Consider the following 22,114-nt stretch of genomic DNA (forward strand, 5'->3'; position numbering starts at 1 on the left):
CGTCTTCTAGAGCCCTTGTTTCTTGTCAGGCTGCTTCTCTCTTCTTGCTCTCCCCAAAGTGTTAAAAGAGAGACACGCCCCATCGCCACCACAATGTTGGGATTCAAACATCTCGCTTTGCGAGAATCGTTCAACTTGAGGCTCACCTTGACGGCCTTCCTCATTGCCGTTTCCCAGTTCAATTTTGGATTTGACCAACAAGGATTCGCCTCGACCCAATCCATGAATGCGTTCGACAAGCAATTTGGCCGGTACAACGCAAAGAAGCACACCTACGAACTACCTACGGTGTGGCTGTCATACTTTAACGGCTTCAACTACATCACCTTTGGTTTCGGTACGTACTACTACTACTCCCCTACCCCTCCCTCGGCTTCCAGACAACCCTCCTTGCATTACAATCTATCACCATAACTAATTCTCCGAGGGGGAGAACAGGCATCATCTTGGGCAGCTGGGTCAGCAAGCATTTTGGTAGAAGAATGTGCATGTTCACCATGAGCCTTTGGGCACTCGTATCTGCCACGGTCGTCATCACATCTACCACACCAGACCAGATGCTGGCTGGGAGAATTCTTAACTGTAAGTAGATTTCCTCTCCCCACTGGTGCATACTGGAAATCGGTTAACATGGACTTCGTTCCAGATGTCTACATTGGTATGGAACTCGCAGTCGTTCCTGTCTATCAATCAGAGATTGCCCCGGGTAGGTATTATTGTTCTCCATCTTGATCAATAACTCTGACATTGTTTTCTAGCGCGAGCACGCGGGTTTCTCGTTGGAACATACCAGTTGAGTTTGACCGTAAGTTCAAAAATTCAACGCGTCGTTACTGCGTGTTCCGTATTTTGACTTGTCGTTCTCTGTACAGATTGGAGGTCTCGTCGTCAACTCCGTCGCACGAGGGACAGGAAGCATGAAGAGTAATTCTGCATGGAGAATTCCATTCGGCTTGTTCTACATTATTCCCGCAATTGTCGCCTCCCTGATCTGGTTCGTGCCAGAGGTGAGAAATTTTCATCAATCCTAACAAGTCACGCTGATCAAAAGATACTGATTTCAACTCCAGTCTCCTCGCTGGTTGGCCATGAAAGACCGTCCCGAAGCTGCGTTGGAATCCCTCCGCAAGCTGCGAGAGGGCAAATTCACCGAGGATGAAATCAAAGCCGAGTTTCAAGTCATCATTGCAGGACTTCAGCTCCAACATGAAAAGGGAACTTTTTTCGACATGTGGAAAGGGGTGAACCTCAAGCGCTCCCTGGTTGTCATTACAGCGAATTTCTTCCTACAATCGACCGGTCAGATTTTTGCCTCGATCTACGGTGCATTATTCGTCAAATCCCTCGGCACCGTCAACCAATTTACCATCACGGTCATTACAGCATGCATCAACACGGTCGTCTGCCTGATCTCGATGGCTCTCGTGGACAAGGTCGGTCGGCGCGTGCTTCTCCTGGTCGGAGGCACGGTGCAGTGCGCCGCCCTGTTGACGATGGGTGGACTGGGCACGGTGAAAGATCCAAGCAGAGGTATCAAATCGGGCATAATTGCCATGCAAGTGGTTTACATCACCGGATATTTTGTCGGCTGGGCATCAATCGTGCACACTCTCAGCGCAGAGCTTCCCAGTGTCAAACTGCGAGACATGACCTACCGGACGGCTTCCACCGTGAACGTCGCGACACAGTAAGTTCTGAAGCTTGGTTTGAATACCAAACATCAGAAAAGATGCTGACAATACATTCATTCAGATTCGCCGTCTCGTTCTCTCTTCCATACCTTCTCAACGCGCCCTATGCCAATCTGGGCTCCAAAGTCGGCTTCATCTTTGGCTCCATGGCCTTCTTGTCTCTGGTGTTTGCATACTGGTGCGTGCCCGAGGTCAAGGGTCGCAGCTTGGAAGAGGTGGATCGCCTTTTCGAGTTGGGCATTCCGTTGCGCCAGTTTGGCACAGCCCACGTGGACTTGGAAACCAGCGTGGCACTCGGGAAGCTTGACCAGAACAAAAGTGGCGTTGCGGTTCACGTTGAACACGACAAGGGGCAGACCACGGCGGCATGATTATCAAGCTGTGCGCGTAGGTAGCATGCGGGGCTAATTCCGCGTAAGAGACGATGTCTGGAAGACAAGCTATGTAGAACGAAATTCGGCAAGAAATCTTTTCCATGCGCTTCGATTAGATGTCGACTCAGACCGCTCTTAAACAGCTCCGTAACCGTTAGGTACTCTGTCTATCCCTGTCCGCAAAGCGGCAGGCCATGCGACTAGAAAGGACAATTGGCTGTCCATCGGTTTGGCCAATATTGACCTTTGCGGGGCGTCGGATCTCGGTGGCTCCAAGACACCGGGTATCGGGTTGGGAAGCAAATCGCTAGCTGGCGTCCCTGTCCCAGTCTGTCACGCCTTCGTGTGGAGGAATGGTGGAAAATGTGACGGATCTGTTGTCTTCTATCTTTAGAGGTCAAACCGAGGATGTATTCCTCCTACCGCACGACGACACTGTTAGTCAGCTGACCACTAGGTTCAATCCCGTCCACACTGGGGGAAGAATCGGCTACAGTACACCATTCAATTCCTTTCGTTTCAGACTACCCGAACATCTGTCTAGGTGGATTTCTGATTGAAAGTGCTGGCTGGACCTATTTGGAGCGCTTCATATCTCGACATTTCTAAGCCCGCCATGACTGCTTCCCAGTTCACGAGACGCTCAACCGATATTTGTGCTGAATGCCGAGCAAGAAAAATACGCTGTGACGGCCAGCAAGATGGATGTGGCAACTGTGCACGTCTGGAGAGCTCCTGCTCGTTCCAACGCAATGAAGATGTGGACGTGCAGCCCCTCCTGCAACGACAACGGGTGCGGTTGGCGTGCGTGGCTTGCCGTTCTCTCAAAGCTCGATGTGGTGGCCAGCTGCCAGGGTGTCGCAGGTGCCACTTGAAGGGGATCGAGTGCGTTTACAAGCCCTCGAAGCGGGCGTCGACGAATGCCAGCAAGTCTACCACATCGATTCATGAGTTGCCAGCGACGATGACAGCATTGCCAGAGGGCACAGTCTCTGCTCTCGGCGGCCACACTTCACCTGTGGCCGACGCACCACGTTCTCACACTCTGTCTCCTGAAGTGGAGATTCATCATCCATCCGGGGCCAGCGACACTGCAAGCACTCGCTTACATGTCCCCGTGTCAGATTGTGATCTTCATGGCTCGGCCGTGATGAATGAAGAAATTGTAATGCAAGCGTTCGACAACTTCTTCCGCCATCTCCGACCAATACCAGCATTCTCATTCTTGCATAAAGCGTCTCTGCTTCAACGGTACCAGGCTGGCTTGGTCGACCGCAGCATGATACTCGCTGTCATTGGCATTGTTACTGCCATGACCGACTTTCCTGCGGTTTCTAAAGAATGTGGCGCCCGATGTATCCAGGAAGCCGAAAGGCTGGTAATCAGCGACTTTGGCAGCCCTTCCGTCCTCAAAACCCAAGTTTTGGTATTGATCATCAAATACTATGCCTGGCAACGAGAGCATTCCAAATCATTCATGCTTCTCGCCACGGCATCTCGATTCGCATATGCGATGAAGCTCAATTACGAAGCTCCAGATCTCAGTTTCGTCGCCCAAGAGTCAAGAAGAAGACTCATGTGGTCAATCTACGTCCTAGACACCATCTTCGGGTCCGGCGTTCGCGAGCTCACGTTATGCCCCGACGAGACACTCCTAATACAGCTGCCATGTCACGAGCGGAATTTTGACTTTGACCTGCCCCAGGTGACAGAGCCTCTCAAACTAATGTCCCATCAGCCATTATCGGATAATGTTGGATTCGTGGGTCTCTATGTGCGAATCATGAATCTTCGCAGCAAAATACTCCGTGCCACCAAGAATGCTGTGGTCTCGCAGAATCACGAGCAAGTCCCAGCATTGGTGGAAGGTCTGAAATCCGAGCTTGACACTTTCATGGCGCGAGTGCCAGCTTCACTTCACTTTTCCAGCAAGAGTCTTCATCTGCACGCGCACTCCAGCGACCTATGCCCTTTCCTGCTGGTTCATCTATGGTGGCGTCAGTGTTACTGTGATCTGTACAGAGTGACACTGAGGGGCCTTCGAGAAGCGCTTCCTTGTGCCGCCCTGGATCAACTGGGTCCCGAGTTCGTGATATATTGCCAGTTTCAGTGCTTCGAAGCTGCAAAGGCCCTGTCCGCTGTGTTTCGAAGCTCGTTGGCCTTGAAAGTGACGTTGCCCGTGATGGGTTCCGAGATCTATGCTTGTGCGTATCAGTGTGTAAGGTTGCTCTTTTATGCCTACCGTCACTATGGGGCTTCACTGTCTCTGTCGGTGGAGTCTGTGACAGACCACGCGATGCAATGCCTACTGTTATTGAGGAGACTGCCAGCGATTTCACCAGCAGCTGTACAAATAGTGAGCCTACCATTGGATGGTTTTTTGAACCAGCTAACCTAGATTCTACAGCAAGAAGACGTCCAAAAGCTCATCAGTCGAGGGGCCTCGACAGGTTCATCTCCAAGCCGGCCCAGCACCCCTGAACGTACTCGTGGTTATCCGAACTCGAGCCTGGGAAAACCTGTCCCTACAGCGGCTCATATCCTCTCTCGACATAGTATTGTTCGACAGCTGGACATTATTGATGATAGCGCAGCCCTGGGGATGCCGAGGTTTTCTGACGGCGACGAAACATCGTCCCAATACGCCAAGGGCTATGAAGACACAGCGAGTAGACCTGAGCCAGCTTCTGCCTCTTCCGGAGTCACATTTTCTTTGACAGAAGGGACATCCAACGATCTTACAAGCTTGGCGACGAGCAACGCTTTTCAGGGTGCCTTTGACGGACTGGATCTGGATTTGGATCCCCATACTCTTGATCCTTTTACTTGGAATTGGAGCCCCTGGGACAGTTCACAGGAGGTATCAATTTAACACAACATGACAACCTCTAGGTGGAGGAGATGCTCTAGAGATTCCAGCTCGTTCGGCGGCTTCAAGACAATGATACATTCATGCGGTAGCGTTCGTCGTCCCCGGCGCTACAGATTCTCGCCCATTCGTGTCACACTTACCAACCTTTTTCAACCTCTCTTCAATCTGCTCTCTTGGGGATTTCAGGTGCACCTCTGGGAAACGAACATCTTTGGTCCACGGCAGAACATCTGTGCTCTCCATGAGCCACCGAAAGACTTCGCCCTCCAGCATTTTCGAGACCGGCGTGTACTCGGGGTCCGCCGCCAGATTGTGCATTTCTTCCGGATCTTTCTGGCGGTGGTAGAGCTCCGCAGGCTCGTAGAGACGGTACACGTACGTCCACTCCGGAGTGCGAACACTGACCGCCTTGCCGACCAATGTGGTATCCTCGTGTTGCAGCCCGGCTTTGATATCATACGGGTACGGCGCCTGCTCCAAGAGAGGTTCCTCGCTTTCTAGGAAGCCGCCTTCAGAGAAGGCGAATTTCTTGTGGGTTTTCTGGCCGTTCACCAAGCACGGGATCAGTGATTTCCCGTTATGGGGGAAGTGTTCGCCAATGCTACAGAGCTCAAAAACAGTAGGAATCAGATCGACCATCTCGGTCATCGCTTCACATGTTTGACCCTCTGGCAAACCGCCTCCTGCGATGATCAAGGGTTCATGTGTCAATGAGTCGGAGAGACCCGAAGGCCACTTCTCAATCAAGCCATGATCCCCGAGATACTCGCCGTGATCGGTGAAAAACAACGTCACCGTATCCTTCCAGAGACTCAATTCGTCCACTTTCTTCACGATTCGGCCGAATTGGTCGTCCAATCGCTTGATCATGCCGTAGTACGTGGCTTTGATCTCAGCCCAGATCTCGGGCGTGGCTCGACTAGTGCCGTACTGCTCTCGGATGGTCTTCATATAGCGAGGCTCATAGCCAGTCTTTTGGCTCGGGAAAGACACGGTTCGAGGCATCTCATTGCGATCGTACATTGAGAAATAAGGTTCCTCGACCTGGAATGGGCAATGTGGAAACAGTAGTGGCATGAAAAGCACCCACGGTTTGTCGTCGGGCAGACACTCGAGCCATCTCAAAGCAGATTTGACCACAGCGTCGTCATAGTCGAGGGCTTGCTGATCGTCTCTGCGGCCTTTATAGAACAGCCTTCCCCAGATACTCTCGTCCTTCTCCGCGACATTTTTAGCGCCTGCAAATTTGGGCACGAACTCTGGAGTTTCGAGGAACCCATACTCGCTGACGCTGAGTTCTGTGACGGTCGGAGCGAAAGTGTCCCCCCGGGGTGCCAAACAAGCCACATGATAGCCCCGTTCCTTGAGGCTACGAAACATGTTGGGTTCCCACGGCTTGATCAGGTTCTCGAGACTACGGTGCCCACTGACGTGAGGGTACGTGCCGGTGAACATGCTGCACCGAGACTGTGAGCACACCGACGCCTGGACGAAACAATTGGTGAACAGCGTCCCACGTCGGGCGAACGCGTCAATGTTCGGAGTCTTGATCAGACCACTTCCGGTAGTACAACCCAGAGCATCATACCGGAGCTGATCGGGCATGAAGATGATCAGGTTGGGCTGATGTTTTCCATTCTTGCTGTCAATCTTGACTGGTGGTTGTTTGGATGGTAAGGAGTGAGACGACATGGTCGCCGCCAATGTGTTTGAAAGAGTGATAAAATACCTCGTTGACGTCGTTGCCAGGCTGAGAATGAATTCTTTCTTCTTCCCGATGAGAAGGGGGCAGGCTTCCGTGTGCTTCTTCTTTTGTCCCTGAAAGGAGGAAACTTTTTACGTGCGAAAATGGTAGTCAAACTTCAAAAGTCGAAAACATTTATTCACGGTTCAAAAAGCCATTGGATTTCTTGAAGAGATTCTTCCCCCCGGCTGCCTCGACGGCTATCGGACGGGCTATCAGAGTGGCCCTCTTAGAGTAATAGCCTGACACAGTCTCGTAAGATAACTAGTCAGAACCAATGGAATGATCCAGACCCTCCGATAACCGTTCAGTAACGGATGAAAAAGACCGGGTATCGGTCACCCCCTCCCAACCCTGTTTTTGAAGCAGCAAAAATCAAATCCATCTGCGGCTTGTCGACCAACTACCTAGGTAACTTCAGGCAAATGGTCCACCTCCACCCCCAGAGTTCGCTCGCTAGATATAGTTGGGATGGTGATGATGTTGTCCGAGTATCAAAATACTTGCAGTGTGGGGAGAAGCGTAGATAAGTCTTCACGTTTGTCCCTCTTTTCCAATCTGATCCTACCTCCGAGGTTTTACTGTAATTCAATGAAACTGGTCCAATTTCGGCCGAGATGAAGCACATTATCACGTATATCCTCACGCTCGTAGTGACGACGGTGACCTCGGTGGCCATCAAGCCAGGAACCACCGATGGCCCCCTTGCCCATACTAAAAACGGCACCTACAAGGGAATAGTGTCTCAGCCTTACGATCAAGACTTCTTCTTAGGGGTTCCCTTTGCCAAACCGCCAGTTGGAAATCTTCGATTTCGAAACCCTCAATCGACGACGGGGAAATGGTCAGGAACTCGCTCCGCGCAAGAATATGCACCAGAATGTGTCGCTTACGTGGTATGTACTTGTTTTACCAAGGAGTTCAGGTTTATACTTACATTTCGAATACAGTCGAATCGACCCTATAACATAAGCGAAGACTGCTTATACCTCAACGTTGTTCGCCCCTCTAACATCGACTATGGAAATACCACTCTTCCGGTGGCCGTCTGGATCCACGGAGGAGGGTTTTACATGGGTGGCTCGTCTGGGGATCAAAGGTTCAATCTATCCTTCATCGTACAACATTCGGTCGAGATTGGCCTCCCTATTATCGCTGTCAGTGTCAACTATCGGCTAGGCGGCCTAGGTTTCCTCTCTTCGAGGGAGGTCTCGGAAAGCGGGAGTAGCAACATGGGTCTGCGAGACCAGCGACTAGGACTTCAATGGATCCAGGAGAATATTGCAGGTTTCGGCGGTGACCCCTCCAAAGTGACAATCTGGGGAGAAAGTGCCGGCGCTGCGTCGGTCGGGCTTCACCTTACCGCTTACAATGGCAGAGACGACGGCCTGTTTCGCGGTGCCATCATGGAGAGTGGTAATCCCATCTTTTACGGTAAACAGAATCGGTCCAAAGTATTCCAAAACTCCTACGACGCACTTTCGGCGATTACAAAATGTAACACGACAGCTGATTCACTCGAATGCCTCCGGTCTCTACCCCTGGGAGAATTGAACAATGCCCTCAACACGAGTGCCATGGCGACCGCTTGGTACCCGCAGATTGACGGTGATATCATCCATCGTCACTCGTCCGAGCAAATCGCCGACGGAGCCTTTGTCCATGTTCCCATCATCCTCGGTGCGAACTCTGATGAAGGAACAGCCTTCGCCATCAAGGGCATCAACACCACGCAAGACTTTCTCGACGTTCTCACCAAAGGACCCAAAGGGCCGACCGGAATGCCGGAGGCATTCGCCGAGAAGGTCTTGTCCTCGTACCCAGTGAACTCGAGTCAGAATGTGTTGGCTTTTCTGGGACCGGATTTTGTCGCTCCCCCGTACCCTTTCGGCAAAGAGTGGCAACGGGCAGCGACGTACTGGGGTGACCAAGTCTTCATTGCCAACCGTCGTCTCTGCTGTGAGACGTGGGCAAAGGCCGGCGTCGACGCGTACTGTTATCGATTCAACGCCGTTTCTGCCCTCACAGATGCTTTGAATGGTGTGACACACTTCACCGAGGTGGCTTTCATGATGTTGGATCTCGGTGGCTACGGGTACCCTCCCATTCAGCCGTCGCCTTTCCAAGGGCTCGGCGACGAATACAAAGATCTGGCACGACTCATGAATGGCGACTGGATCTCCTTCGTCGCAACGCAAAATCCCAATACCTGGCACGCACAACGAAGCTCCGCCGCCCAAACGTTGGGAATGGCCGTTCCCGAATGGCCACGGTATCAGGTGGGAAGAGGGAAATCTGACCAGATGACCGTGATACCTGAAATTTTCGTCTACAATGCGAATTACTCTTCAGCTGCCGAAAACGACACTTTCCGACAGGAGGGAATCAATCTGATCAACAGTGGAAATCTTAAAATCTATGATCGATAGTCCAACTAGTGATAATACAATGCAAGGCAACTCAAGCGCTCTCTGAGATATCTACCAGGTCTTCCAAGGCACTTACCCATGGATATAATCTCAATACTATTCTATTTCCTCACCATTTTCGTATAGAAAAGGAGAGAAATGCCACGTCGATTAGGTGCCGGGAAAAACCGAGAAGGCCCAGACGAGCACAAAGGCATGGTGTTAGTCGGCCAAGGGCCTCCTATGCGGAGTACTCCGCCAGAACGGTCTTACAAGTGGAGGCCTATTCTTACTTGTAGGCGTCAAGACGCTCCTTTACTACCTCAGTTTAGCACTCATTCCTCTTCCTAATCTATCCGATGAGGCGCTCGTTGTTGAGGCAACCTCCATGGCTCATTCTCTAGGCCTATCCATGTTACCGTCCGGGAGCTGATGCTGCAACGAGGACGGCCTCAACCGGAGGAAGAATTACGCTCCTTTTTTGCTATATAACAGATAGAAAACCGCCTCATAGTCATAGAGGTCAGACTCGACAATACATCATATCAGACCCCTAGCCATCCTATTACCTAGAAGATTACGCACCGCCAAACACATGGTAAAGTATGCGGAACAACTATATGATGCCAGCCAGCAAAAGCCATCTAGGCTTCAAGACGTAGGAGTCGTCTTTTGGTCCCTGATCATAATCTGTGTTTAAGCCAATAACCTTACTTGGTACTTGGCAATTTTCGAATCTTGTCGTTGCCAAGTGCCTTAATGGGCCTCGACCGGGTTCGGCAGCTAAATAGTACGCTAGGATTGTGTATTCCAAAAGCAGAGAACCGTGGACAACCCAGTCTTGGCTTCTGTATACTTGGTGAGACTTCACCTTGATACTTTCAAGTACACATACCATCCCTAGTTATCAGCCACTTCCGATACGTTCTGATCTGAAAGCCCGTTCAATGGCAGACCACACTGATTCCTCATCGCCTTTGAAAAGGCATCGATTGCTGGCCCCCTCGGCGGCCGTCCTCGTGAGTCCACTCTGCCTCGGTAGCATGAATTTTGGAGATGCATGGAAGTCGAAACTGGGTGAATGTGACAAGGGGACTACTTTTGAGATTCTCGATACATTTTACGAGTTGGGTGGTAATTTTGTCGACACGTCAGTTGTTTAGCAATCCTGTCATCGGCCAGCTTTCGTTCTGACAAGACCATTCCTTCCAGGTCAAATAACTACCAGGCCGAGGAAAGTGAGACTTGGATCGGCGAGTGGCTCTCGCGGCATCCAAACCGTCGTGATGAAATGGTGATCGCCACCAAGTACGCGGAGGACTGGAAAACCTACTCCGGACCTCACCTCGTTCAATCCAACTATGGAGGCAACTCTGCCAAATCCCTACATGTTTCTGTGGCGGCTTCCCTCAAAAAACTTCAAACGACCTACATTGATTTGCTGTACGTCCACTTTTGGGATTATACCGCCACGGTGGAGGAAGTCATGACCAGTCTCAACGTACTCGTCAACCAGGGAAAAGTTCTCTATCTGGGAATCTGCAACACCCCCGCGTGGGTCGTCGTGAAATGTAACGAGTTTGCGAGACGACACGGATTGCGACCGTTCAGCGTCTATCAGGGAAGGTGGAGTGCCGCGGAAAGGGATCTCGAACGAGATGTCATACCAATGTGCAATGCCGAGGGCATGGCTATAGCACCGTGGGGAGCACTTGGTGGTGGCTACTTCAAACCGTAAGTGCAGAGACTTCGTGATTATCTTCACCGTCCTCGCGGTGCGGGCTACTGAATTGTTGTCTCTGCTATAGAAGTCAGAAAATTACGAATCCTTCGGAAGGAGAAGAAGATGGTGGACGAACTCTTACTTCGCTGACGGTCGGGACCGAAGCTCAAGTCTCTGTGGTTCTGGAAAAGATTGCCCAGGACAGAAGTCAACCTATGACTTCTATAGCACTTGCATATATCATGCAGAAAACGCCATACGTCTTTCCGATTGTGGGTGGACGTAAAGTCAGTCACCTTAGGTCCAACGTCGAGGCCATGAAAATCACATTGACGGATGTCGAAATACACAAGATCGACGCGGCATACAATTTCCAACCAGGATTCCCACATAATGTGATTTCGGGAAACAGGCTTCCCAAGGGACCGGAGGATATTTCGTTGACTCAAATACGTGGTTCATTCGACTTTGTAGAGGGTCAAAGACCAATAGTACCAAACAAGGGGAACTCAATTCTGGAAAGCGGTGGTGATCTAGAAGACAAGACTCTGGCTTAACCGTCATCCGTACATGATGAAACGGGGGACACAGGTTATATGCTTTATCTTGTCGTAGGACTGGGTTTTTGAATAAACCAAATTTGACTATATACAATCTGAATATCATAACAAAACAAATCAAAAGTACCTGTTGGCACAATGCACTCCATTTTATGTTCTGATTATTCTCTACAGCTTCGACGAGGTGGTCGTCGTCTCTGGGTCCGCTTGGCAAATCTGGTCAGCAGCACTCTCTCCAGCTCGGATAGCACCCTCCATGAAACCAGCCCAGTAAGGGGACGCTTCGGTTCCAGCGAAATACAAGTTGCCCACCCGCTCTCGAATAGTCTTGCCGAACTGAGTCATGACATTCGGAGGGCATATGGCGAAGTGACCTCCCCTGGAATACTCCTCGAGGTCCCATCTGAAAATGATCCATTCCTTGACGTTTCTCGCCTTGGGGCCGAAAAAGTTGACAAAGTCCTCGACGACGAGTTTTTGAATATCCTCTTCGCTGGCAGAGTCGAGCCGCCGCATCACGTTCGCCTCCAAAAAGCCAATGATCGCTCCGGAAGTTCCGTCGTTGGGAGAGGCGTCAAAGGTCGTCTGGACCGTACACCCGTTGATGCCCACCGCGTGGCCATTGAGACCTTCGTCCCGCCAAAAGGGTCGGTCGTAGGTGGCGATCGCCTTGCCCAGGGACCCCATGGGCATACGCTGACTCATCTGGTCCCGACCTGCGGGTAGAGGAGGGCTGTAGGTGATTCGCGTCGCCAGGGGAGGAGCGAGGGCCATGACGACGCTGGTTGACCGCGCATGGAAATTGGCACCACTGACATCGTAAACACCGTCTTGCAGGTCGATTCGGGTGACGGGGGAACGCAGCTTGATGACTTGGTTGCCCAACTTCTCGGCCAGGCGAAGGGCGATCAACTGAGTTCCGCCGACCAGGCGACGCTCTTGTGCACCGTCCGTGGTTCCCATCAACCTGGCCAGGTTTCCTGGGTTCCTTTCGTTGCCCGCCCGGCCGACATACGTGACGAATTGTAACAGGGAAAGATCTTCGGGCTCTGCGGACATCAAGGCTCTGATCGACGCCTGGAACACCTTGTACGCATTGGCGTCCGTGATGCGGGATTGGATCCACGAGGCCAGCGTCACCGAGTCCCAGGACCGAGCTTCGTGGTGACTCCAGGGTTCACGCGCGTCGACCTTTAGTGCCATGGAATCTATGGCCTGAACCGCCTCACCCAGCTGTTGTAGACCGTCGGCGCCGATGGGCAGGTTACCTGCGTCGTAGGTCACCCGTGATCCCGCATTGTAATAGACACTCTGGCCGACGCTGTAGTTTAGATGTGTGCCGATACCAAGTTCTGCTGCAAGTGCCAGAATTCGGTCTTGACAAGGACCAATGTAGGCGGCCCCGAGCTCGAACAGAGCTCCGTTGGCGGCCTTTTTGTCATAGACCTTGCCGCCGACACGATCGCGAGCCTCGAGGACGATGACCGACTTTCCTGCAGAAACCAGCCTCGTCGCAGCTGCTAGACCCGAGAAGCCGGCTCCAACGACGATAACGTCTGCCTTTCCGTAGTTCTGATGTTGAGGAGGCGCCATCTCGGGGACTTTTATGGCTATGGAGAAGATAAGAGAAAAAAGATTCGAGGTAGTGGTCGCTCACTTTGGTCCTCAATTATACCTTATAAATACAACTTCTGAGCATGTGCTGACCCAAAGTCAAGAACTGCTCAACACGTGTTCAATATGTTCAATACCGTACCTGAGGATCAGTCATCTCGGACAGGGTGTCGTGATAGTGGACTCGAGGATGGTTGTTTGAATGGGAGCTGTAAAGCCAACTATTGGTTGGGGTTTTTTCCCCGTGAACCTTCAATTCCCGTACCCCGTATTTCGTATAGTATTCGTAAAGCAGAGGTTTTTTTACATTTGCCGAATTTCAGGTGTCGTTTCTTGTTCTAGACTTTCACTCCTGCTTCTGCTTGTTATCCGGATGGTGGGATGGTGGGAGATTCGTCTGTTGCGTCGGGGTCAACTGCTTTGAGAAAGTGGCAAGCCTGGACTCGACGGTTGTGGGAGCAGCTGATAAGGTGGCCGAAATAGGAAAGACAAGACGGACAAATCGGATGGCTTGGGACCCACAACAACCCACTCCATGCAGGGCAAACGTAACGTGTAGGGAGGGGAACTCAAGGTGGTCGAAGGATCGACGTTGTTCCTAACAATGTGAAGATGAGTTGCCAGGTCGCACATGTCCAAGTCCCGTTTCGATCTGATATATTGAGAAAAATCAACAAACCGTCCACGGCCACCAGCATACAACCGTCTTCGTCCAACACACTGGTGACGCGACAATCATCAGCCAGATCACTTTTGTTCGACTCATTCAGTCTTCTGAAGACAAAGTCCAGCGAAACCACCGACCCTGATCCGACAGCTCTCTGGTCCACTCACAACGAACATAACCATGAGTGCAAAGTACTACCAGGTCCCTGGTCCTCTGGGTGATTACTACCAAGCCACCGGCTTTTCTCACGCCGTCGTCCTACCAGCCAACTGCCAGCTGGTCATCGCCGCGGGGCAACCGGGTCTCAATGCTTCGGCGCGCATGTCTTCTTCCCCCGCCGAACAGATCGAGTCGTGCTTTGAAAACTGCGACAACGCACTAAAGGCCGCGGGCGTCAAGGAGGGACTTTTCAAGGCGCACAAAGTTCACACTTGGTTGACGGACGTCTCCCACGAGCCGCTGATGATGGAGATTTGGCGAAGAAGATGGCCCGATCACAGACCTACGTGGATGTGTTTGGGGACAAACGCTCTGTGTGGAAAGGGAATGATAATTGAGATTCAAGTCGAGGCTCACATTGCTCCTGAAAAGACACATCTGTAGGAGTGTCTCGGTTTACCAACCCAAGTGACTACAGACAAACAAATAGATCCCTTGTATTGAATATGAATCCTCTTAGGGAGTAGAACATTTTGTCTGTTACAATCGTGAGAGATCTTGCCCGCGAGTACTAAGTTAGTTACTACCGTCACAATGCGTATATCGTATCTCAGCGTTAATGGAAGGCTAGAAGGTGTGCCAGATCCCACTTCTCGGTTTGTACTCCGTCCACTGCCACTGGTCTACACTGCGTGCCGAGGATTATGCCCGCTTTTCCCCAGTATATAAATTATTTTTTGTATTTTGTTCCTCCCTTTGACCCATGTCTTAAGGTTTCTTCATTTACCATCTACGAACATCTCTTGCGACAATCTTCTGACTCCAGTTTTATAGCTGTTCGAAGCCATGGCTAATCAACAAGCCAAATGCTGGCTTGATGTGCTAGAGGAACGTGGTATGTACAGCAAGCAGGCATTACACCTTGTATTCATTGGAACTGAGGTTTGAAAAGTGAACATGGACATTGACTGGATGGATCCTGCCTTCATCAAGTCACTCCCACGCAAACCCCATGATCAGACCAGCAACCAGTTATGGATGGGGATTCAACTCGCTCAGACTTCCAACACTGAGTTGTTGAAGACTACAGCGAAGGAATTGAAAGCAGAAGGATGGCTTGCAACCTATTCTAAAATGGTGAGTCTGACCAAACACTCAGGACGTTGGGCTTTTTCACTGATACAGACAAATCTTTTTGTTTTTCACAGGGAACGCTCATGTGCAAAGAAAACATAGACTCGATCTTGGGTCGAGTTCTGGTCCAGACTTCTCCTTCTCAAGCGTATGATACGGCAGCAACCATCGAACATGCAAAGCTCTATGATCGAGAGTTTCAGCAGCGAGGCATCAGTCGCGAGCGTTTCTGCATCAAGATCCCTGCCACAGGGCCAGGAGTTCTCGCCATGCGACACCTTTCGCGAGAAGGTGTCCCCGTTCTAGGGACGGCGGTTTTTAGCGTGGAACAAGCCATAGCCTGCAGTCAAGCCGGTTGCATCTATATCAGCCCTTACTACAACGGCAAGTAAACTCGTCCAAAGCTGGCCGTGCACGTATATGATGCACAGAGCTGACTGAGTAATATAGAAGTCAGGTCGCACCAAGACCCATCGTTGTGGCCAAACGTCAAAGATCCTGCCACTCAACATCCATTCTCTCACCGCATCTATCAGATCATCGATTCATACAGACAACTGTATCGTCGAACTGGCCAGGATCAACCTCTTATAAAACTAGCCGCGTAAGCTCTTTTTCTCATCACGAATGTGAAACTCTCTCTCTCTGAGGCCCCCTGATCTGACTAAAATTTATGTCATCCCGAACAGCTTTCGAAGCCGCAAGGAAGTCGTTGCAGGAGCCGAGTTGGGTTGTCACTCTTTGACGGTGTCGGCAGCAATGCTCAAGGAACTGGCGGATACTCCTTACGAGGCAGAGATTGACCCGGGGAAGAACCAACCCAAGCCAACAGAGAAAGGTTTCTACGGGCAACTACAAGATCCATCTCCACGACTTCAACCGCTGTTGACGAGCGATCCACTGGCACGATCCAAGGATTCTTGGAAACCTGCCTCTCTTGACGTCGACTACCTCGCAAACCAAGCCAGTGAATTGATCAAGGCTCTCGACAACGATCCTGCGGGTAAGCACCGTCTCGAAGATGCGATTGCCATGTTTGCAAAGGCCGAGATGGAGAGTAAAGCACTTATCGAATCGGCTACACAACAAGCGGCTCTCTAAATCGTTTGCGATACCCGGGTATGCCCTACTGAGGTTGGGTTGCGAATAGTCCTCGATACGAGAAGAACACGTGTCTTCCGTCGTGCTGAATTGTCGCGGCGATTGTGGTTTCTAGAGGGTCATAATATTACTAGGCCGGCATTGTTCTGCCTCGGTCGTTTCGCAGAGCGTACGGTAGGGCGAGGTAGAATACATAGGGTACTTGTTAAGAACCATTCCCAACGGGTTTGAGCTCCACTCATGGAAGAAAGATCGGGAACGCCTGCCTCTTGCGGCAAAAGCAAGAGGCACAACGCACAAGTGACACATGTCGATGCACTACTGGACATATGAACTTGTCGAGTCAGGAGTAATTATGGTTCTAAGCATTACGAGATTAACCCCAAACTCGACCATCACGAGGATGGTGGACCCTACTCTTTCGCATTCAAGACCCTGGCGATCTTCGGGACAATAACTAGAAAAACAGTCCGGATGCAATTCTCCAACCATTTCGACTATTTTGACTACTGGGAATTCAAACTAGTCCTTCGAATCCCGTCCCGAGAAGATCCAAACTTGTATACCAAACTCACACCCAGTTCAAGATATACTACACAGCAGAGCGAAAAGAAAAAATGTCCAGCAAATCACTGGCGGTAAGTTTCGTCTATGATCTAGATTGCCGAAAATAGAATTCCCTGTTGACTCCTTTTTTGTCTCGCCAGGATTCCCCCGCCCGGACGTTCAACCACGTCGCCCTGTCGTGCGTCGACATCGATGGGTTGGTGGAATGGTGGACTCAAGTTTTGGGGTTCGAAATCATCAGTCCGATTCGACACTTCACTCGAGAGTCTCACCCCGACCAGTTCAAGTTCACCTTTTGTTCGTACCCTCAAGAGATGAGAGAGGTCAAATTCTGCATCCTGACCACCGGCAACGGTGTCGGGATCGAGCTGTTCCAGTTCGTCGACCCGGCACCCAGACCGAGAGACGAGAGCTTCGAGTACTCCCGTGTGGGATTCTTTCACATCTGCGTCACCGACCCTGAACCGGAGAAGCTCCTACAAAAGGCCATCTCTCGTGGAGGCAAACAAATAGGAGAATGGATGAACTACGCGAGGTACGGCCACATAGGACACAGGGGCGTCTACATGCAGGACCCCTGGGGAAACGTCATCGAGTGCATGTCTTTGAGTATCGAGAGAGTTTGTTCTGCTGCAAACGCTCTGGGTTGGTACATCCAAGGACAACAACAAGAACAGAAAGAACGAGCAGCAGCAGCAGCAGGAGGAGGAGGTTCATCATCATCATTGTGAAGCAGGACCAGACCATGAAGATTCGAAGCAAATGTTCTGTTGAGATCAAATCTACGTACAGATTTCTGAATGGCACATGAATTAAGCAAGGTTTCATATAATATCCCTCACAAGGTGTTACAATACTGTTTCCACGGTGTTCAAAACTATGAACAGGCAGGACACGTAGCAGAGCTGAAAGTCGGGGTTCTACTCTCTCTCTCTCTCTCTCCCCCTTTGACTCAGCCTAGCCTACGTCCAAAACTCATGGACCGTTCAATGATCACGTCGTTTCCTATTGCAAGGCGACTATGTGTCATTCCGGCGCAATTCACTGTACAGTGGGCAATCATCTCCCCCGTGCCAACGGCGTGTCGCTCACTACTACTCCACTAGTTCCCAGTATCCGAATTTCCCGTAAACCTGCGGAGAAGGGGCAGAGAAAGCTTATTTACAGTCAAGACCCGCTGGAGAATAATGTTGGTCTCGTCGCGGGTTTCCTAAAATGGCTTCTTGCCACAACATCCTGCTTTGTCCTCGATAATTTCCCCGGTTTCTGCGAGACACCATCTTCTTTTGTTCCTTGCTGATTAAATCCATAGCCCACCAGGAAGTCTTTACGGTAAGTAAGACTTACTAGTTAGTATCTCGAATGGGTGGCGGGTCCATTTCCCATGGGGCCGGGCAAGGTAATACGGATACTACAGACACATACAGTACTGGAGTACTTGTGTCCTTGGGGATCATGTGTCGTGTCTTTCTCCGAGGGCCCAAAGGGATTTTGTTTTGCTTTTCTCCGGAAAGGAGTGGTTTACAGTCGAATTGAATTCTTGGCCCAACGTCTTCTGAAGTCCTTTATGCGCAGGTAGATTGAACCCTTGCCATTCAACACAGAAAGACGGGACCTGTCCAAGTTGATTGATACCTTGAAAGAGACCCTCTTACTTTTGAACCCTGTATTTCACAACAAGAAGAAGATTCCAGGACGTACCAATGGCGCCCGAAGTTGTGGACGTGGTCGTGGTCGGGGCTGGGATCAGTGGCCTCCGGGCTGCAGGTCTTTTGCAACGAGCTGGCTTCTCGACCGTCGTCCTCGAGGCGCGCTCCAGGGTGGGAGGAAAGATCTTGACGAGCGATCGAGAACCGGGCATGACAATCCGACAAGAGTACGGCGCCGCTTGGATCAACGACACCACACAGGACCGCATCTGGGCCCTGGCGAAGGAGTTTGGTTTGACGCCAGTGATTGCCAACTCGGAGGGAAAAGTCGTGGCACAAGACTTTGGTGGTAATTGTGTCGAGTTTATGTATGGCAATACCCCGGAGGTGAGTGTCAACTTTTTCCTTTTCAACAAATAACACTTGACTTCTTCCCATCCCCCCGAACGTTGAACTGCCAAAATCTTACAGTCGTCTTGATCACGACAGTACTCCTCGAGTGTCGATTCGGAAGCATGTGTGGCGTTGAGAGATTTAGTGGAAAAGATCACGACCCAAAATGATGGGCCACTTCAGTCCGCAGCGTCCCGTAAGGAACTGGACGGGATCAGCTTCGAGGCCTGGCTGGCAAAGGCCACGAACCACAACGACAGAGCCTGCGCCACGGGCAAGGTCTGGACGCACGCCATCATCGGCTGCGACCCGGGCGAGGTCTCTGCCTTGTTCTTTTTGGACTACCTGCACGCAGGCTTGGGGATGATGTCGATACGAAGCGATAAAAAGGACGGTGGACAGTACATGCGGATCGCAGAAGGCATATCAGCTTTCCCAGAGCGTTTGGCGCAACAGCTCAAGCCAGGCTCTCTGAGGCTCGAAAGTCCCGTGGAATCCATCAGGGAGATTCCGGGATCTGGCCTGACGTGCGTGACGATCAAGGGAAGTAGAGGAGTCTCGTGCCTTGCGAAGAGAGTCATCGTCTCCGTCGCCAGTCCCGTTTACCGTACCATCGATTTCTCACCGCGCCTCTCGCCGGCCAAGAAAACCTACGTGAATTCGACGAGGTACTCTGGCTACGTCAAGTGCCTGGCCGTCTTCAAGGAACCCTTCTGGGAGGCCAACGGGTACTGTGGCCTGGCGCAGTCCTTCACAGGTCCCGCGTCGGTGTTTAGAGACACGGCCGTCGAGCGAGGCGACAACAAAAAGGACTACGCGCTCACCTGCTTCATCTGCGGCAACTACGCGCGGTCCTGGTCGGCGATGTCGACCGAACAGCAACACAAGAAGATCCTGGAACAGATCAGTCTGCTGTTCAACCACGGCCGGGACGTGACGCCGCTGTTCGTCACCGCCCTGCAGTCCACGTGGGGCGACGAGCAGTACAACGGATGGGGGTGTCCGATCCCGACCCTCGGCCCGGGAGTCTTCAACGAGTGTTTCGACGCCTTTGCCGCACCGGAAGGCAATCTGCACTTCATCGGCAACGAGACCGCCACTCGCTGGAGAGGCTACCTGGATGGCGCCCTGCGCACGGCCGAAAGAGGTGTCGCAGAAGTGACATTGGCACTGAGCAAGGGGAAGGCCGCGCTGTGATTGTGATTGTGGCTTTTGGATGCTAACCAGAAAAAGAAAAAGAAGACAAAGATAGACACCCCAGTATAGAAAGGAGAATCAGTCGACATACATTCATACTTTGTCTTCTCACTTTTGTAAACATGTTCGATATCAGACCATGATTTTGAAAAAAACTTCTTTACAAAACAAAAAAATAGATATATAAATCCCACTTTAGAGGAAATTCGTTACAAGACCTCACTTTAGAAGGAATTGCTTTGGTTTTTTTAAGGAGAGAAAATGAGGTGACATGTTATGTCTTTCCTGGGCTAAGGGGGGCTGAAGAAGGGAGGAGGTTATACTCGTTATGTTCCATCTCTTTTTGTTTTGTTGGCCGTCCATCACATAGCCATGTGATTTTATCTTGAGCCATTATCGATCGAAGGAGAAGGAGGAGGAGGAATCGAACCGAGAGATAAAGGAGGAGGAATTGTTGTTCACAGTGGGATTCGAACCCGAGGCCATAATTCCTGCTCGCCTCAGTGAATGGCCGTCCACCACATAAGCCATGTGGTTTTAACCTGAGCCATCACTGAGGGATCTTGGTGTGATTTGTTGAATGAAATTTCACGACTTCAATTGATAGTGGACCAGGATTTCAGGGAAGTGACGAACAAATATACTGGGCAGGTTGCAAGCAGACAGTAAGTCAAGGTAATCTAAAATAAACTACAGAACTGTAGAGAAAACTCGGAGCCATTGCTTGCTTCCCGCCAGACTTTCATCGACGCGCTCGCCGTTCTCATAGCACAGCATGTCCTCTCAGGAGAGCTTCGATAAAACTTTCCAAAACACGCCCTCGCACCCTTCATCCGGACCAGAACCTTCATTTTGTCTCCAAGAACTAGACTTCGGTTCGACGGCCATGAATAGCTTCGACGTAAAGAGGTTTTGGAGCGTGATAGTGGTGCTTCGCATAAAGGAACCAGTTTCCGAGGAACAGGATCATCCCAACGACGGCAGCGGCAGACGCCCAATTCATATTGGTGGGCGTGACAGGTCGGTAGGTGGGGAAACATAGGAACACGGTCGACAGGAGTTGCCAGCAGATAGCCATGATGTTGATCGGCATCGAAAATCTGCCCAGGTTGAATGCGCGATCCTTGGGCATCTGTCGACCCCAGGTGGCCACGTTCAACCAGATGGGTAAGCCGTAGGAGAAGAAGAAACAAACAGCTCCCGCGCCAAACACACCGTTCAAGATGGTCGATGGTCCGAACAACAACAGGGAAACCAGGACAGAGACGACAGCAGTGAAGTAGACTGCGTTCGTGGGGATTTGGTTGACGGGTTCGACATAGCCGAACCACTTTGGGAAAGGCAAGCCACCGTGTTTGGCAAAGGACCAGACAAGTCGACTGCCCGTGGTGATGGTCGCCGGGCACGAACCCAGATAAACGATACAGTAAATCACCAGAGCGATGGTCAGGAGCGCTTCCGACCGGAAGCCGTCGTGGAAGACCTGGAAAATGGGCTGCCCTCCGATTGGCGTCAAAAGCGCCTCCGGGTTGAAGGTGCAAAAGGTGTAGACCAAGATCATCGGAATGGCCGTGCAGGCACAGAGCAGGGAGCCTCCGACCATGACGAGCGGAACCTGTCGAGCCGGGTTGTCCATCTCTTCTGCCATGTGTGCCGCAGTATCAAAGCACGCCACGGATATACATCCTGGTAAGAAACACAGGAGAAACACCAAGCCTTTTGATGACCATCCCGTCGCGTTGAGGACGTCGACAAAGACGGTATGTGCCGAAGCTTTTGGGTGGGTGCGGACCAGCAGAGCGACCAGGACGTAGACGGTGGCCAGGTTGATGAAGACGACCATGAACCTGGTGACGTACGGGTACCAGTTGAACAGCCAGATGTTGAGGATGACACCGACCGATGCACATCCGGCACTCAAGAGAAAGATCTGGTAGGTCTGTGGTTCGTAACCGGGGTTGCGGATTGCCATCACAGCGGCCCAAATTTCAGCCGTGAAGACGAACGTTCCTGCGTTTGCAAAGATCCACGCGAGTGTCGTGCATGATCCATTCCAGTAGCTGAGAAACTTGGACCATTTGGCGGGCGCCATTGCCGCAGTCCAGAAGACCTGGCCTATTGAGCATGTCAGCACACTGACCTCTACAATTCAGCGCAGCTGAAATGGTTCAAAACATACCCGAAGCGTGAGGGAAAACAGAAGCAATCTCAGCCATGCATGTGCATACAAGCATCTGGCCGAGGACAGCCACCAAGAAGGC

General features: G+C 51.3%; 7 protein-coding genes across 7 annotated transcripts; 5 read left to right on the forward strand and 2 right to left on the reverse strand.

Annotated features, from left to right (window-relative positions):
* Window positions 1-93: 93 nt before the first annotated feature.
* Window positions 94-2,062, forward strand: PV06_09998 (uncharacterized protein; the record flags this gene model as incomplete). The annotated part of the gene is made up of 7 exons (XM_016411484.1): window positions 94-337; window positions 439-582; window positions 647-706; window positions 759-805; window positions 873-1,007; window positions 1,071-1,687; window positions 1,753-2,062. The coding sequence occupies 7 exons, from the start codon at window positions 94-96 to the stop codon at window positions 2,060-2,062; spliced, it is 1,557 nt and encodes a 518-aa protein (XP_016258238.1).
* Window positions 2,063-2,250: 188 nt separating this feature from the next.
* On the forward strand, window positions 2,251-6,891 carry PV06_09999 (uncharacterized protein). Its single transcript, XM_016411485.1, has 2 exons — window positions 2,251-4,421; window positions 4,473-6,891. The coding sequence occupies exons 1-2, from the start codon at window positions 2,682-2,684 to the stop codon at window positions 4,935-4,937; spliced, it is 2,205 nt and encodes a 734-aa protein (XP_016258239.1). The 5' UTR covers window positions 2,251-2,681; the 3' UTR covers window positions 4,938-6,891.
* On the reverse strand, window positions 5,016-6,629 carry PV06_10000 (uncharacterized protein; the record flags this gene model as incomplete). The annotated part of the gene is made up of 1 exon (XM_016411486.1): window positions 5,016-6,629. One exon carries the CDS (start codon window positions 6,627-6,629, stop codon window positions 5,016-5,018), a length of 1,614 nt encoding a protein of 537 aa, XP_016258240.1.
* Window positions 6,892-10,036: 3,145 nt separating the features above from the next.
* Window positions 10,037-11,369, forward strand: PV06_10001 (uncharacterized protein; the record flags this gene model as incomplete). Its single annotated transcript, XM_016411487.1, has 3 exons — window positions 10,037-10,239; window positions 10,302-10,823; window positions 10,898-11,369. The coding sequence occupies 3 exons, from the start codon at window positions 10,037-10,039 to the stop codon at window positions 11,367-11,369; spliced, it is 1,197 nt and encodes a 398-aa protein (XP_016258241.1).
* Window positions 11,370-11,540: 171 nt separating this feature from the next.
* Window positions 11,541-12,965, reverse strand: PV06_10002 (uncharacterized protein; the record flags this gene model as incomplete). The annotated part of the gene is made up of 1 exon (XM_016411488.1): window positions 11,541-12,965. One exon carries the CDS (start codon window positions 12,963-12,965, stop codon window positions 11,541-11,543), a length of 1,425 nt encoding a protein of 474 aa, XP_016258242.1.
* Window positions 12,966-13,833: 868 nt separating this feature from the next.
* On the forward strand, window positions 13,834-14,256 carry PV06_10003 (uncharacterized protein; the record flags this gene model as incomplete). The annotated part of the gene is made up of 1 exon (XM_016411489.1): window positions 13,834-14,256. One exon carries the CDS (start codon window positions 13,834-13,836, stop codon window positions 14,254-14,256), a length of 423 nt encoding a protein of 140 aa, XP_016258243.1.
* Window positions 14,257-18,317: 4,061 nt separating this feature from the next.
* Window positions 18,318-19,853, forward strand: PV06_10004 (uncharacterized protein; the record flags this gene model as incomplete). The annotated part of the gene is made up of 2 exons (XM_016411490.1): window positions 18,318-18,650; window positions 18,753-19,853. The coding sequence occupies 2 exons, from the start codon at window positions 18,318-18,320 to the stop codon at window positions 19,851-19,853; spliced, it is 1,434 nt and encodes a 477-aa protein (XP_016258244.1).
* Between the last annotated feature and the right edge of the window lie 2,261 nt (window positions 19,854-22,114).

The sequence above is a fragment of the Exophiala oligosperma genome (genome assembly GCF_000835515.1).
Source record: "Exophiala oligosperma strain CBS 72588 unplaced genomic scaffold supercont1.11, whole genome shotgun sequence".
NCBI lineage: Eukaryota > Fungi > Ascomycota > Eurotiomycetes > Chaetothyriales > Herpotrichiellaceae > Exophiala > Exophiala oligosperma.